We start from the raw sequence: 15297 nt of genomic DNA on the forward strand, positions 1-15297 counted from the left end.
CACCTTGAGGACAAGGTGATTCTCCAAGGGCCACGGGAAGATGATAGCAACAGAGCAACACCAGAAGAAGACACAGAGGAAGCAACAGACATAAACACAGGGGTACAAACAGCAAAACCGAAAAGGAAGATTACCAGGCCCGCATACCTCAGAGATTATGCTTGAAGAAGGAATTGCAAATGATGAGGAGCTGAGCTGGCAGCACAGGATTTGCTAGATCAAAATGTCTCTTGCTAGGAAGCATCGAGAATCAAATTCTGTTATGCAGATATTCCTGCAAATATGGATAATTACATGTAGCAATTGGACATTATAAATATATGTAAATAACTAGCAAATGAATAAGAACAATTACGCTCCTTCTTCATTACCTTCGTGACTCCCTTTATCCCTTTTCTTCTTCTTAGGAGGCCCCTGGCCCTCGAAGCCAGCAACCCGAGCACGAGTACCGTACCACCTTGCCTCTACCACTTATGATTAACTTCTTCAATGGTTGACTTATTTGCCATAAGATCTTCAATTGTGGAGACAATTTGTGGAGGAAGTGATAATGATAAAAATGATTAGTATCATTGGTGTTGGTGATATAATGTCACAAACAATGGTGGCGGGCTGTAGTAACATAACAAGGAGAACAATTACTTAATTTAGACTAAGTTTAATAATAATAATAATATAAAATGTAAAGATTTATACTTAGGAAATTTTAGTTTTAGTTATATTAGAATTTAGTAGAATTGAATATTAGACTTTGTTTTTATAATTGTGAAATTTGGGTTTAATTGATAATCAAATTTGATTAAGAATTATTAGAATTTTTTTACTTTATTGTTGTTTTTAATAGAATAATGAGATTTTTAATGTCATCTTAATTATTGATCAGCAAGATCCAAAAGAAGGAAATTACATGTGCTTAGGAGGAAAATTAGTGTAAAAAAGAAAAGTTTGGAAGAAAAAGTTGAAGATTAAGACAGTTTGTTTAACGTATAAGACAGACTTAGCGCTTGTTTGACTTAGCGACCCGCTCAAGCTTAGCGGAAGATCCACGAAGAAGCTCAAAGGCGTACTAGCGCATCTCGCGCTAAACGCATGATCGTCGTCATACTCGCTAAGCTCAAATGCCGTTACGCCAAACACGTGATGACTGTCATAATCGCTAAGCCCAGAAGTATGCGCTTAGCGCGAGGTCGTGAAAAGTTACCTTAGGGCTATAAAAGGAGTATGGATAAAAGGAGAAAGACACAAAGACTCAAAGTTCTCTATTGAATACACCCAAAGCCTCAGGATCTCAAATAGGAGAAACTCTCTTCTAGAGTTATTCTTCCCTTCTCCTCCTTTATTTATCCTTTTTTTTTCTTCTATCCCATCAAACCCTAAAGTGTAAAACATCTTATGACAATGAGAGGTTAAACCCCATCTTTAAGAGCCTAGCGACCCACTCTTGTAATGTAATTCTTTCTTACTATCTATTTAATTAATGCAATTTTGGTTTTTATTATTCTTTTTTATACTATATTATTATTGATTGTGGTCTGATAACTCATATTCATGCATCTGTCTAGGAAGTAATGCATTGGGAGATGATTATTTTCTAAAGAACTCGGGAAGAGCATCTAAATGAAATCATGTCTAGGAATAGAGTCATGTTTGTTTAGCCTATTTTATGCATCTTTATTCTTAATGTGATTTACTATTTTAGCAAAGGAATTTGGGAGATAAAATAGATAAATTAGACTCTTCATGCAGGAAACCAAAGATAGAGTATCGGAGTAGATATGAGTAAAAACTAGAATAACATTAGATAGAAAAAAATTATTAACATTGCATCACAAGTAGTTTTAGCATGCTAGGTCCCAACACAGATGCATTCTGAATTAATCTTTTGCGTTCAAATTGTTTTTCTTGTCTTCTTATCTTTTACTTTTCCCTTTAAATTTTCACTTACAATTCCTTATCTCGTTTATTGCTTGAAAATTGAGTTTGTACCAATCTAAGTATAAACAAAGTCCATGTGAACTCACACTCGAACTTTCGTTTACTTTACTATTTGTGACAATTTGATGCACTTGTAAATTAAAGAGTTTTCAACTCAAAAGAATTCCTATACATCACATTCATCTTTGTGCAAAACAAAGCCAACAGAGGAATAGAAATCCCAGGCCTCATTCATCTTTGTGGATTCAAATTAAATAAAAAAAATTTATGTCTACTTAGTGGTCTAATTGGGATCCCAACAGCTTAAGTACATGACAGTCCTTAAGGACTCCTCTGACTGCTTCTGCCCCTTTAATCCGCAAGAAGTAGAAACCATAGCAGAAGAGGGAAGCTTCTTTGCCTGTGACAAAGATCCAACGTGGCTTTTGACTTGTTTCTGAGCTGATCTTAAAGCATAGTTCCACCTGCAGATGCCCTGGTCCTTCAAGGCCTCCACAACTCCAACACTAGTTGCCACAATCCAAGCTTTCTGTGCTGAACTCATATTGCACTGCTTCTATACATGATCACAACTCTACTTTTGAAGTTTCGTTTGGATGACAGAAAATAACTGACTGATACTAGTGTAACGTGGTAATCAAGCACTGGAAAGTTAGATTTTTGATGAAGCAAATGGAGAGGTGTTGTGTTACTTATATATAGAGAGGGAGGCTTCAATAGTGATGCTAAACCAGTGGTTTTTGGTGGGGGGAACAAAACTAGTTACCATTGATATTGCTGGCTCATGATGGATCCTCCCTTGTAGGACCACATGTCTTTGTCACTTCACTTAAGTGTTGTCTACTTGCATACAGATAAGACTCTGGCTTCACTTCAAGACAACACGAGCACACGGTTTATTGAAAGATACACGAATCCTTTCCTCCAATTTGTTGTTGTCATTCCAATGATTTTGTAAGACTTTAAATATCTAATGTGAGGAGCATGTGACCAATGATTTATGAAGGAATTAATAAATAAAAGGACTAAATTATAATCGAGTAAAAGTTTTCTAAAATATTTGCTGTCTAATGGGAGTAAAAATCTCTCATTCTATTTCTGAAACATCATCGTCCTGTTTCTTGAATAAACGTGGTCTTTGATATCTTGTCATCACTAATGTAAAGAGAAATCTATTTCTATTGATTTCCAAGCAAACTGAAGACACGACTTCTGTTATAGATAGAACATAGATGCACTATTCCTCCGCTATAGATAGATGTATGTATTCTCTCTCTGGAATTTGTGAGAATCATATACTTGCAAGGTGTTTTCTATTATTAAGGAAACTAGAAAAATTACCACAAACCAAAATTTTATCCTCTTAATTTTACATGCTAGTGAAGTACTTGAAATTTTGTCAGGTTTAAATCATGTTGTTTTTATAACTTTGATCAATGACCATTAATTTATCAAAATTTTATATATTCTCACTCGGTAAACAATTTTGAACCTGCATCAAAATCCTATTTTTATCCAACACAGCTTATTGAGAATGACAAGTATTTTCTTAACTCTTTTATTCTGCTAACTTCTATAAATATGTAAGCCGATAAAAAAAATTCCAAGTTCAGTTTATAATTTTGCACATCTCTTTTCATTTGTAATTCTGCATCTGTAAACATGGTTGCGGCTTTCAATTGCTATACTGAACTTGAAGTTCTCAGATTAAAAAGGAAAGCATGTAAGTTGTAACCACGATCCGCATATGAGAGTGAGAATATACATAAATGAACAAATGAAGGCATTTTCAATTTGGAAAAGCTGACTTTTGGTCTATTACATTTACATCAATTTGTCACAGTAGACAAACAATACCTCTTTTAATACACAAGAACCAATACAATCATAGAATCTCTTTATATCCCTAATGCCCTTGTTCTCTAGTTGGGTCCCCAGCAGCTTAAGTACATAACAGTCCTTAAGGACTCCTCTGATTGCTTTCCCTTTAGTCTTGAAGAGGTGGAAACCATAGAAGAAGAAAAGGAAAGGTTCTTAGCCTGTGAAAACGATCCAACATGGCTCTTTATGACATGTTGAGCTGACTTCAAAGTGTGATTCCACCTACACACCCCTTGGTCCTTCAAGGCCTCAACAACTCCAACACTGGCTGCAACAATCCAAGCTCTCTGTGATGAACTCATCTCCTTGTGCTTCTCTAATCAATAGTAGCTCTTTGCTTTTCTTGATGACAGAAGAAAACAACAAAAGTTGATATCTAAAAGTGTGAGGTAATTGTTAGAAGAAAACTGGCAGGTTTGATGAAACAAATGGAGAGAAGGGGTTACTTATATAAAGATTCCACAAAAGTAAGTAAAGGGGAAAAAACATGCGAAATATTTGGAAAAACCAGTGGCAGGTGAAGCCACTGGTTTTTGTTTTGGTGAGGGGTAAGCAAACTAGTACTAGTTAATTATTGTTGGTAGGACCAAATTCCACGCAGTCACAGAGTCATGGTTTCACTTGTAGACAACTCCTACACTACACACGGTTTTCATCTAAGGATATAAAATAATGGATACTTTTTTCCCACACTTCTTTGTTGCTTAACTTTTTTCAACATATTAAAATAACTCGACTACATTCAAAGAATGACTATTAGCATAAACCCACTTATCTAAAAATACGTTATAAAAAGATGGATAGACATTCGTCCAATATTATTCCTCTTTAATTTTGATTAATAAAAAAACATTCACCAATATCTACATTAGTATTTTTAACGAAATTGTCAAACTAATTTATTGAACTGGAAATAGAAATTATTTTTAAAATAACGTAAAAGATATAAACTCTTAATATTTCAAGTGATGTTTGTGTCAGATTGTAGTTATCAACGAGTGTTGTTGGATGAAAAGAAAAAGAAAACTTGTTTTAATTAAACTTATATTTATGGTGCTATCGAATAAAACAAAACAGAACAGATATATCAGATATACATTACACCAAAATCATCCTTCTGTAGCAAAATCCAGCGTTGATTTAAATATGTTGTAAACGAATTTCAGAGCATCAACTCATAGAGAAGACACTTCACAGTGGCATCCAGATCGTATTTGAGCAACACTCTCATGATGGATTCTATAAAGTCATACCCTTCAACCGTGATTCAATTGATCTTCCTGTAATTTAACTTTAATCAAGCAATAGAAATAGATGCTAACTCCATCTCCTCATATTATACTCTTTCGAAATCAAGGAGGTTATTTTTTAGCGTGAAAAAGGTATTTCTCGACCGAAAGCCAAAAAGACTAATCTTCAAAATATTGAGATCCTTTATCCTCAAGATATTGAAATCTATTTAAAGAATTGACATCTTTTTCTGTACACACAAGCCAAGATCGATCGAACTTAAGGAGGTTTGAGTTGACAAATTTTAATACAAACTGATATTTAACCATCATAAAATTGGGCATTTAGAAGTGGAAAAAAAAGAAGCTAAAGAAGACATATGAAATTTGGCAATGCTAAACACTATCATTTATCAAAATTTACAAACTGATTGTCACATGAGCAAAACAAACTTCAAATACTATACAATGTGACCCCAGAAATCTCAACCCTCATCTTCCTTTGTGACTAAGCTTGATAATTTCTAGAAATTAAAAGAGAAAGAATATTTTCTTATTGGACTTATGATATCTAGTTGGGGCCCCAGCAGCTTAAGTACATGACAGTTCTGAAGGACTCCTCTGATTGCTTTGCCTTCTCATGTTTTAGTGTTGTGGAGATCATAGCAGAAGAAGAAAGCTTGTTAGCCTGAGAGAATGAGCCAACATGGTTTTTGAGATGGTGTTGAGCTGATCTTAATGCATGATTCCACCTGCATATGCCTTGGTCTTTCAAGGCCTCCACAACTCCAACACTAGCTGCCACACTCCATGCTCTAATTCCTGAACTCATCTTGTTATTGTGATGATGATCTTTTAATTCTTCTCAAGAGTAATAATTGCTTTTAGAACAATCGTAGTGACAATGAATGATACTGATAAAGTAACTAAGATTTGTGAATGAATGAGGAAATGAAAAGAAGGTGAGGTGGTCCTTATATACTGGGAAGCACATGACATGAGAATAGCAATGATGGAAATGGCCATTGGTATTGTATTGGGAAAACCAGTGTGGTTTTGGGGAACACAATGGGCTGTGATTCAGAATAAGTTATATACATGCATAGCAACACGTGTATTTGATTATTGCTATCTAACTTTACGTGGCACCGTTGCTTGCCAAACCAAACATAAAGTTCCAGCAAATTCGCTTTTATTTTTATATTTTGGAGGCTTAAATTATACTTTCGCCTCCTTATTTTTAATTCTGTCTACTGTTTTTATTCTCTTAATCTGTTATTATTCTAAAATATGCAGTTTTAATTCCTATTGTTTAGGCTTAACCACGCATTTTATTAAGTTTAACTATCATTATTTTACAAAATTTATCATCCAAGTTTTTTAACTCATTTTATTATTATATATTTAATTTTTACACATATTTATCATTTAATTTTTATTTTTCATATATTTTATCACCATATTTTAATTTTTATGTATTTTATTATCATATTATTAACAAAATAATATTATTTTGAAAACTTTGATGATAAAATGCCATCATTTATATAGAGACCTCAACACTTTATTACACATTTGAGAGATCAATAAGATATGTAAAAATTAAAAAGAAAAAAAATGATAGATAAGGGAAAAAACTTCAATAATATAATTTATAAAATAATATTTGGATAGTATAATTTGTAATTAAATCTATTGTATTTTATGCTTTGATTAAATTAAAAATAAAATAGAGAAAAAAGACTAAAATATCTTTTTACTCCTTATGCTTTTAATAATTCTCGTTTTTCTTTTTTATATTTTAAAAAATTTGTTTTATTAATAGCTATAAGTCTGTAAAAGACTAAAATATATCTTTTGTTCCCGTTAAAATACCAAATTTTGGATTTAACATTGTAAGAATTTTTGTTTGTTTTTCATCTCTAGAGAATTATAATATGCTAATTTTTTATGAGAGCTAGAGCTAAGTTTGTTTGAAACTACCGGTTAATTGTATAAATATGTTGGTTCATTAACCAATTAAACTCTGTCATATTTTAAAACATATACCCCTCTCTTATCCACGACGGCAACCCAACTCTTGTTGTCCTCTTTCCATTACTGGCTTCCTCAACCACTCCTCTATCTACATCGACGCCTATATCATCCATAGAGGACACGATGGTGACGATGATGCTGGTTGTAATGCTTTGTTGACATGGTCTAGATTTTGATCAACACCAATGTTGTTGCAATTGTGACACCGATGCGGTGGAACGTCAACATTCGTAAAAAATATTCGAGATTAGAATCACATAAGAAGAACCTCCATATTCACATGATAGTTTCTAATCCCTAGAAATTATATTTTAAAATTTAAATAAAAAAATATCATTAGATTTGGATTCGTCCATACCTAATATGGAATAAAAAAATCACATATTTAATTTTACAAGAACAAAATACAGACAAAAAAAAAATTCAAGGACTAAAAATGAACTTTGGGTATTTTACAAGGATAAAAAATATATTTTAATCTTTATAGAATTATCCTCTTAATTAATGTTAATTGATTGCATGATAAAAAATTAATTATTTTCTATAAATAATTATTTTAATTACTCTTTTAGTCCTTGAAATTTAAAAATAATTTTTTAGTCCCTAACTTTTGATAAATTATTTTTTAGTCCTTGATATAATAAATTGATACTTTACGGTGATTTTTAGTATTTTATGATGATTTTTAGCATTTTGTGACAATTTCAAAATACAAATTCAGAATGAATAAATATTATGATTTAATTTAAAAAAAAATCAATTCATTTTCTTGCAAAAATGGTTTCAACAACTTTTAAAATAAGTATAAAAATTGGTCTTTATTGGTATCAAAACTAATTTTAAACAAGACTTAATTACTATTTAAGTCTCTGAATTTGGAGTATATGCATTTTTTAGTTTCTAAATTTAAAATTGTTTTTTTCCTGAATTTTGAAAAATTGTAGTATTTGACATAATAAATTGATATTTTGCAGTATTATTTAGTTGCAATAAATTAGTTTGTAGTTTTTATCCGTTTGAATTTGCATCTTAAAATTGTTACAAAGTACTACAAATTGTCATAAAATGTCAATTTATTATGTTAGAAACTAAAAAACAAAATGCTAAAAGTCAGAGACAAAAAAAATATTTTTAAATTTTAAGGATTAAACAAATCATATTCTCATTCAAGGACTAAAACAATAATTAAACTAAGAACTATTAATTAGTGATAACTATTTTGGATTTACTCTCTAATTATTTAATTTTTTGGGTCTCTATTACATTGATGTGAAATATTTATCTTTTTTTTTGATAATTAATTTTCGTTAAAAAAAAAATCAAACTGATTACCTTTAATATGATCTTTTTTCTCAATCATATTTTTTTCATCTACAATCTTGAAACCCAAATTTTACATAACCAAACCGAATACAATAATACCTAACAATGACATATTGTTAACAAAATAACATTATTTTGAAAACTTTGATGATAAGATGATATCATTTACATAGAGACATCAATACTTTATTACACATTTAAGATATCAATAAAATATGTAAAAATTAAAAGAAAAAAATGATGGATAAGGGCATAAAAAAACTTCAATGATAAAATTCATAAAATAATATTTAGATAGGAAAATTTGTAGTTAAATCTATTATATTTTATACTTTGATTAAAATAAAATATAAAACAGAAAAAAAATCCCCTTATGCCTTAATAATTCTCGCTTTGATTCTTTATATTTTAAATTTTTTGTTTTATTAATAGCTATAAGTCTGTAAAAGATTACAAAATATTTTTTTTTTCCGTTAAAATACCAAAGTTTGGATTTTGTCCTAAAAAATATTTCATCTATTTTTCATCCATACAAAATTATAATATTATTTTTTAATCAGAGCTAGAGTTAGGTTTATTCGAAACTACCTATTAATTGTAAAAATATGTTGGTCCATTAGCCAATTAAACTCCGCCACGTGTTAAAACATATCCACGATGCCAACCCAATCCTCATCGTCCTCTCTCCCTCGTCGGCTTCCTCAACCACCCCTCCATTATCCGTAGAAGACACGATGGTGATGACGATGCTGGTTGTAGCGCTTCACTGGTTTGGTCTAGATTTTGATCGAGGCCGATGTTGCTGTAATTGCAACACGAATGCGGTGAAACGTCAACAGTGGCAAAAAATCAAGATTAAATCTACATAGGAAGAACCTCTGGATCCACATGATAGTTTTTAATCCCCATAAATTATATTTTAAAATTTAAATAAAAAATATCATTAAGTTTGGATTTGTTCATATCTAACTTTCAATCAAAAAGTCACATATTTAATTTTACGAACGAAATACACAGACAAAAAAAATAACAATTTCAAGGACTAAAATGAACTTTGGGTATTTCACAAGGATAAAAACTATATTTTAATCTTTATAGAATCTTAATTAATGTTAATTGATTGCAAGATCAAAATTAATTATTTTCTGTAAACAATTATTTTAATTACTCTTTTAGTTCCTGAAATTTAAAAATACTTTTTTAGTCCCTAACTTTTGATAAATTTTTTTTTAGCCCCTCATATAATAAATTGATACTTTATGATGATTTTTAGTATTTTGTGATGATTTTTAGCACTTTGTGATAATTTCAAAATGCATATTAAGAATGAATCAATATTATGATTTAATTTTAAAAAATCAATTCATTTTCTTGCAAAATTGGTTCCAACAACTTCTAAAATAAGTATAGAAATTGGTCTTTATTGGTATCAAAATTAATTTTAAACAAGATTTAATTACTATTTAAGTCTTTGAATTTGGAGTATATGCATTTTTTTAGTTCCTAAATTTAAATTTTTTTTTCCTGAATTTTGACAAATTGTAGTATTTGACATAATAAATTGATATTTTGTAGCATTGCTTAGTTGCCATAAATTTGTTTATAGTTTTTATTCGTTTGAATTTGCATCTTAAAATTGTTACAAAGTACCAAAAACTGTCATAAAATGTCAATTTATTATGTTAGAAACTAAAAAACAAAATGCTAAAGTTAGAGAGAAAAAACTATTTTAAATTTTAAGGACTAAACAAATCATACTCTCAAATTCAAGGACTATAACAGTAATTAAGCTAAGAACTATTAATTAGTAATAACTATTTTAGATTTACTCTCTAATTATTTAATTTTTTGGGTCACTATTACATCGATGCAAAATATTTATCTGCTTTGCTGATAACTAATTTTCGTTGAAAAAATCAGATTTATCACCTTTAATAAGATTTTTTTTCTTAATCACATTTTTTTCATTTACAAACCTCGAACCCAAATTTTACTTAACCAAATGGAATACAATAATACCGAACAATGACATATTGGTTCTTAATCAGGTATTATGAGATTTTTACATTTGTCAAGTGGGTGCCATTGAAACTAGTTATCACCATTTAGTTAGTTTTAAAAATGTCTAAATCCCAACAGTTTTCCACCTTCATTTGTTGGAACCCTCCTCGTTACAGTCACTATAAACTGTACTGTGATGGTTCGGTCAAGCTTAATTCAAGCCAAGCAGTTGCTGATGATGGTGTCTTTCCAGATCACAAGGGTTCTGTTTAAATTTATTTTCTGTGGCAAATATTGGATATTGTAGACTCATTTTGAGCTATGTAGCATTCACTATGGAATGAGATTCTCAATGGTGATTGATCTCTCCTTTGTCACAATCACGGTTGTTCCGAGTCTCATGATTCCAGCTTGTTGGTTTTTATTTTTGTGCTGGATGAGATATCTCTCATGTCTTCCAATCCATTTTGTTAAAAATTAATTCCACTTTTGGTGACAAATTTTTTTTGCACACATAATAAGAATTTAACATAAATTCTTCCATTAAATAAATAATTTCCACTCATATAAACACAATAAAATCTTATACGAGTTTTTTAGATTTTAGCATGTTGGTTGATACTTTATGGGAGACTAATCAAGATGGGAATTTGCTAGCTAATTATGCTTATTCCATGGAGGGCCACCTAAAGATTTTTGAGTTGTTCCTTCTTTTTTATATTTTGCTATTTTAGCATATGCTTCTTCCACGTTTTCTCTTAGGGGCTTTTATTGTTGTTTCTTTGGGGTTTTAGCCACTCTCATTTACAATAAAATAAAATAAAAAGAATAATGAAATATGACGACTTAGTAATCCTTAACCTTTCAAAACCTAAAATCAACGTTCACTGTTTATATGCTCAAATAATACTTTATTTTTTTCAGAGAAAACTAAAATAATACTTAATAGAAAAACAACCCGACTCGACAAATATTTTTTTTTAAAAAAAATACATGACTTTGAATTCCTCATTGGCTGAGAAATACATAGGAGAGGGAATCAATTCATCGACTTAAAAAATTAATTTTCTTAATGATTTTTTATTCATTCATCCATTTAATTTTAATTAATTAATTAATTAATATTAAAAGATAAAAAATTATATTATATTAATATTGCACATTTAATAAAAATAAATTGCTATAGGTGGCAAAAAAACACCAACTCAGTTTTATAGCTGGCAAAGAAGAACCAATCACACCCATACTATGACTTCATTTAAAATAATGTAAAATAAAGACAAAACGCACACTATTTTGACATCTTATATTAATGAAACCGCTTCTTTTTTAAGGAATTAAATAAATTATTCAATATTTGGCATACTAATATCCTAAATATTAATTAAAACATTTATGCTAACGTTTATCTTTTACTTTGTTTCATAAAAAAGTTTAAGTAACACCAATCTTTTGAGTCTAAAGTAATGTCATACACTGCAACTTGTGATTTGAATGCAATGTATTTTTTAAAGATAACTCAGATTGAAGTGTCTTGGGCAGTGAAAATCATCTATATAAGACATAGCTTTCATCTCATTTTACACGCAATTTTTTCTTCATTGAGTAGTATTGCAGTTTATTCTATCATATCCTTGTTCAAATAATTTTCTTTTCAATTACAATACCCCAATCCCAGAAACTTATCTTCATGACCATCCTCAAGGTCCCAATACCATTTACTTGAAGACAATTTTGAGTTGACCTTACAGCCTAGTTCCACCTATACAAACACCCTTGATCCTTCATTCTTTTTTGAGTTGACCTTACCTAGCTCCAATACTGGCAACAATAATACTCTTGGGCATATGAACTATCTCCATTCTTTTTTTCCCCCTTTCTTTGCAGTGGATTTGCGAGGTTTTAAAGAAATTAAATGCGTTTTTATGTGCTAAAGAGCTAGGTAATTATAGAATTCATCTCACACATACTTCTTTTTACTACCTTTTATCTTTTAGAATTTATTCTTGAATTATCGTTGTTTAACGGAGTAATTTAATTAGTTGAGGGGTTGTGGAATTTGTGTAGAAGATTTTCCTATAAGAATTTTTAATTAGCTAAAGAAATCCTCTTGTTGAATTAGATTATTATGAGATTAACTACTTCACAAAATTCCACAACTCCTCAACAATTTAAAGTACTTTGTTGAACAAAGTTAATTTAAGAGTAAAATCTAGAAGATAGAGGTTGTAAAGAGAAGTGGTGTGAGATGAAATCCATAATTAGCTAGTTGTTTAGCGCATGAAAAAAGTGTTTAATTTTTTTAAAATCTCACAAACCCTGCAAGGAATAAAAAAGAAAAGAAAGATTGGAGATAGATCATATGCCCTAATAGTATATGAAGAAATCTTTCCCGTAAAACAAATATAAATTTTATACATGTATACATACAACATTGTCACAACTCCTGATGTAAGCATTTTTATTGGTGAAAACATTTTTATTTTGTATAAATTGTTGCAGTTTGAGGGCGAGCCCTGGTGCAGCGGTAAAGTTGTGTCTTGGTGACTTGTTGGTCATGGGTTCAAATCCGGAAACAGCCTCTTTGCATATGCAAGGGTAAGGCTGCGTACAACATCCCTCCCTCATACCTTCGCATAGCGAAGAGCCTCTGGGTAATGGGGTACGAAGTTTTTTTATAAATTGTTACAGTTTCGTTATTAGATATTTTAAATGATAAAAGGCTAGTCTTTATTCCTAATTTTGGCCATTTGTTTGGTTTTCAGGTGTGATATTTTTTTCTGCTGAAAAAGTTCACTTCAGAAAGATTGTTCAAAGTTCAAACGTGTACGAGTGGAAGAATGACTTCCAAAACACCATGGTCGAACTACTCTTTAGAAAAGTACAATGTTAATGTAAACATCTTGCTTGATTCTGTGAAGTAACTATGAAATGCCTTGCATGGCGCTGTTGATATGTCTTAGTATGATTTATTAGCTGTTTCTGAAAAAAAATAAAGTATAATCAAGTGAGATTATAATTTTTTAACCGCGACACATTGAAATATAGAGAGAATTTTTTTAAATCTTGCAAATTCCTGTGAAGAGTTCCAAGTCCAAGTGTGAATTATTTTACTCGGTAAACTGAAGAATGTCGAAGAGAGCAATTTCATTTTAATAAATCATACTAGTTAGGTTCATCATTACATATTTAACCTAAATAAAATATTGAACTATATATTGATAGCTTGCAATGAATACTAATGTGTTGCCATGTACAATTCTCATTGAGTTTAAGGTAAATGTCAAAAGTTTTTAGAAACCAATGACAAGGAAAGCCAGCGATTTTTTCGGCACGGGAAGCAAATTGAATTATTGAAAATGGACCCTTTGTTGATAGCCTATAAGTTAATTAATTAATTAGTCTCACTTAATAAGTGCAACTAACTTTGCATCTTGTGATATCAATTAAACCATGCCACTTTAGGCACAGAATTTTCTTCATTTTAAGAAGTACTGTTACAGTTTATTTAACATTGCAGTTGCCATCTATTTTATCATATTATTGTTTTAACAATTTTTCCAACTAAAATACTAACTGATATTTAACCATCATAAAATTGGGCATTTGGAAGTGGAAAAAGAAGAAGCTAAAGAAGACATGAAATTTGGCAATGCTAAACACTATCATTTATCAAAATTTACAAACTGATTGTCACATGAGCAAAACAAACTTCAAATACTATACAATGTGACCCCAGAAATCTCAACCCTCATCTTCCTTTGGGACTAAGCTTGATAATTTCTGGAAATTAAAAGAGAAAGAATATTTTCTTATTGGACTTATGATATCTAGTTGGGGCCCCAGCAGCTTAAGTACATGACAGTTCTGAAGGACTCCTCTGATTGCTTTGCCTTCTCATGTTTTAGTGTTGTGGAGATCATAGCAGAAGAAGAAAGCTTGTTAGCCTGAGAGAATGAGCCAACATGGTTTTTGAGATGGTGTTGAGCTGATCTTAAAGCATGATTCCACCTGCATATGCCTTGGTCTTTCAAGGCCTCCACAACTCCAACACTAGCTGCCACACTCCATGCTCTAATTCCTGAACTCATCTTGTTATTGTGATGATGATCTTTTAATTCTTCTCAAGAGTAATAATTGCTTTTAGAACAATCGTAGTGACAATGAATGATACTGATAAAGTAACTAAGATTTGTGAATGAATGAGGAAATGAAAAGAAGGTGAGGTGGTCCTTATATACTGGGAAGCACATGACATGAGAATAGCAATGATGGAAATGGCCATTGGTATTGTATTGGGAAAACCAGTGTGGTTTTGGGGAACACAATGGGCTGTGATTCAGAATAAGTTACATGCATAGCAACATCTGTATTTGATTATTGCTATCTAACTTTACGTGGCACCTTTGCTTGCCAAACCAAACATAAAGTTCCAGCAAATTCGCTTTTATTTTTACATTTTGGAGGCTTAAATTATACTTTCGCCTCCTTATTTTTAATTCTGTCTACTGTTTTTATTCTCTTAATCTGTTATTATTCTAAAATATGCAGTATTAATTCCTATTGTTTAGGCTTAACCACGCATTTTATTAAGTTTAACTATCATTATTTTACAAAATTTATCATCCAAGTTTTTTAACTCATTTTATTATTATATATTTAATTTTTACACATATTTATCATTTAAGTTTTATTTTTCATATATTTTATCACCATATTTTAATTTTTGTATTTTATTATCATATTATTAACAAAATAATATTATTTTGAAAACTTTGATGATAAGATGAAATCATTTATATAAAGACGTTAACATTTTATTATACATTTAAGAGATCAATAAAGTATGTAAAAATTAAAAAGAAAAAAAATATGATGGATAAGGGCGTAA

The 15297-nt window shown here is 30.4% G+C and overlaps 4 protein-coding genes across 6 annotated transcripts; all 4 read right to left on the minus strand.

Annotated features, from left to right (window-relative positions):
• Positions 1 to 2162: 2162 nt before the first annotated feature.
• LOC114414250 lies at positions 2163 to 2710 on the minus strand. Its single transcript, XM_028378550.1, has one exon. It carries the CDS (start codon positions 2477 to 2479, stop codon positions 2219 to 2221), a length of 261 nt encoding a protein of 86 aa, XP_028234351.1. The 5' UTR covers positions 2480 to 2710; the 3' UTR covers positions 2163 to 2218.
• A 987-nt stretch (positions 2711 to 3697) lies between these two features.
• LOC114417261 lies at positions 3698 to 4354 on the minus strand. Its single transcript, XM_028382400.1, has one exon. The coding sequence runs from the start codon at positions 4116 to 4118 to the stop codon at positions 3858 to 3860; it is 261 nt and encodes an 86-aa protein (XP_028238201.1). The 5' UTR covers positions 4119 to 4354; the 3' UTR covers positions 3698 to 3857.
• A 1072-nt stretch (positions 4355 to 5426) lies between these two features.
• Positions 5427 to 6083, minus strand: LOC114417262. Of its 2 annotated transcripts, XM_028382401.1 has the most exons (2): positions 5954 to 6083; positions 5427 to 5893 (listed from the first exon to the last, which is right to left on the minus strand). In XM_028382401.1, the coding sequence occupies exons 1-2, from the start codon at positions 6037 to 6039 to the stop codon at positions 5617 to 5619; spliced, it is 363 nt and encodes a 120-aa protein (XP_028238202.1). In that variant the 5' UTR covers positions 6040 to 6083; the 3' UTR covers positions 5427 to 5616. The 2 variants fall into 2 exon arrangements, with proteins under 2 accessions (XP_028238202.1, XP_028238203.1); XM_028382402.1 differs by having other exon boundaries at positions 5427 to 6006.
• A 7963-nt stretch (positions 6084 to 14046) lies between these two features.
• LOC114417263 lies at positions 14047 to 14704 on the minus strand. Of its 2 annotated transcripts, XM_028382403.1 has the most exons (2): positions 14574 to 14704; positions 14047 to 14513 (listed from the first exon to the last, which is right to left on the minus strand). In XM_028382403.1, the coding sequence occupies exons 1-2, from the start codon at positions 14657 to 14659 to the stop codon at positions 14237 to 14239; spliced, it is 363 nt and encodes a 120-aa protein (XP_028238204.1). In that variant the 5' UTR covers positions 14660 to 14704; the 3' UTR covers positions 14047 to 14236. The 2 variants fall into 2 exon arrangements, with proteins under 2 accessions (XP_028238204.1, XP_028238205.1); XM_028382404.1 differs by having other exon boundaries at positions 14047 to 14629.
• Between the last annotated feature and the right edge of the window lie 593 nt (positions 14705 to 15297).

The sequence above is a fragment of the Glycine soja genome, chromosome 6, assembly GCF_004193775.1.
Source record: "Glycine soja cultivar W05 chromosome 6, ASM419377v2, whole genome shotgun sequence".
In the NCBI taxonomy this organism is placed as follows: domain Eukaryota; kingdom Viridiplantae; phylum Streptophyta; class Magnoliopsida; order Fabales; family Fabaceae; genus Glycine; species Glycine soja.

What these genes read in the sequence shown, in the direction of transcription:
- LOC114414250 (XM_028378550.1), bottom strand. Translation starts at nt 2,479, where the DNA reads ATGAGTTCAGCACAGAAAGCTTGGATTGTGGCAACTAGTGTTGGAGTT.
- LOC114417262 (XM_028382401.1), bottom strand. Translation starts at nt 6,039, where the DNA reads ATGTGCTTCCCAGTATATAAGGACCACCTCACCTTCTTTTCATTTCCT. An exon ending in AGTTACTTTATCAGTATCAT is followed by an intron (nt 5,894 to 5,953) that starts TCATTGTCACTA and finishes ATTAAAAGATCA; the next exon opens with TCATCACAATAACAAGATGA.
- LOC114417261 (XM_028382400.1), bottom strand. Translation starts at nt 4,118, where the DNA reads ATGAGTTCATCACAGAGAGCTTGGATTGTTGCAGCCAGTGTTGGAGTT.
- LOC114417263 (XM_028382403.1), bottom strand. Translation starts at nt 14,659, where the DNA reads ATGTGCTTCCCAGTATATAAGGACCACCTCACCTTCTTTTCATTTCCT. An exon ending in AGTTACTTTATCAGTATCAT is followed by an intron (nt 14,514 to 14,573) that starts TCATTGTCACTA and finishes ATTAAAAGATCA; the next exon opens with TCATCACAATAACAAGATGA.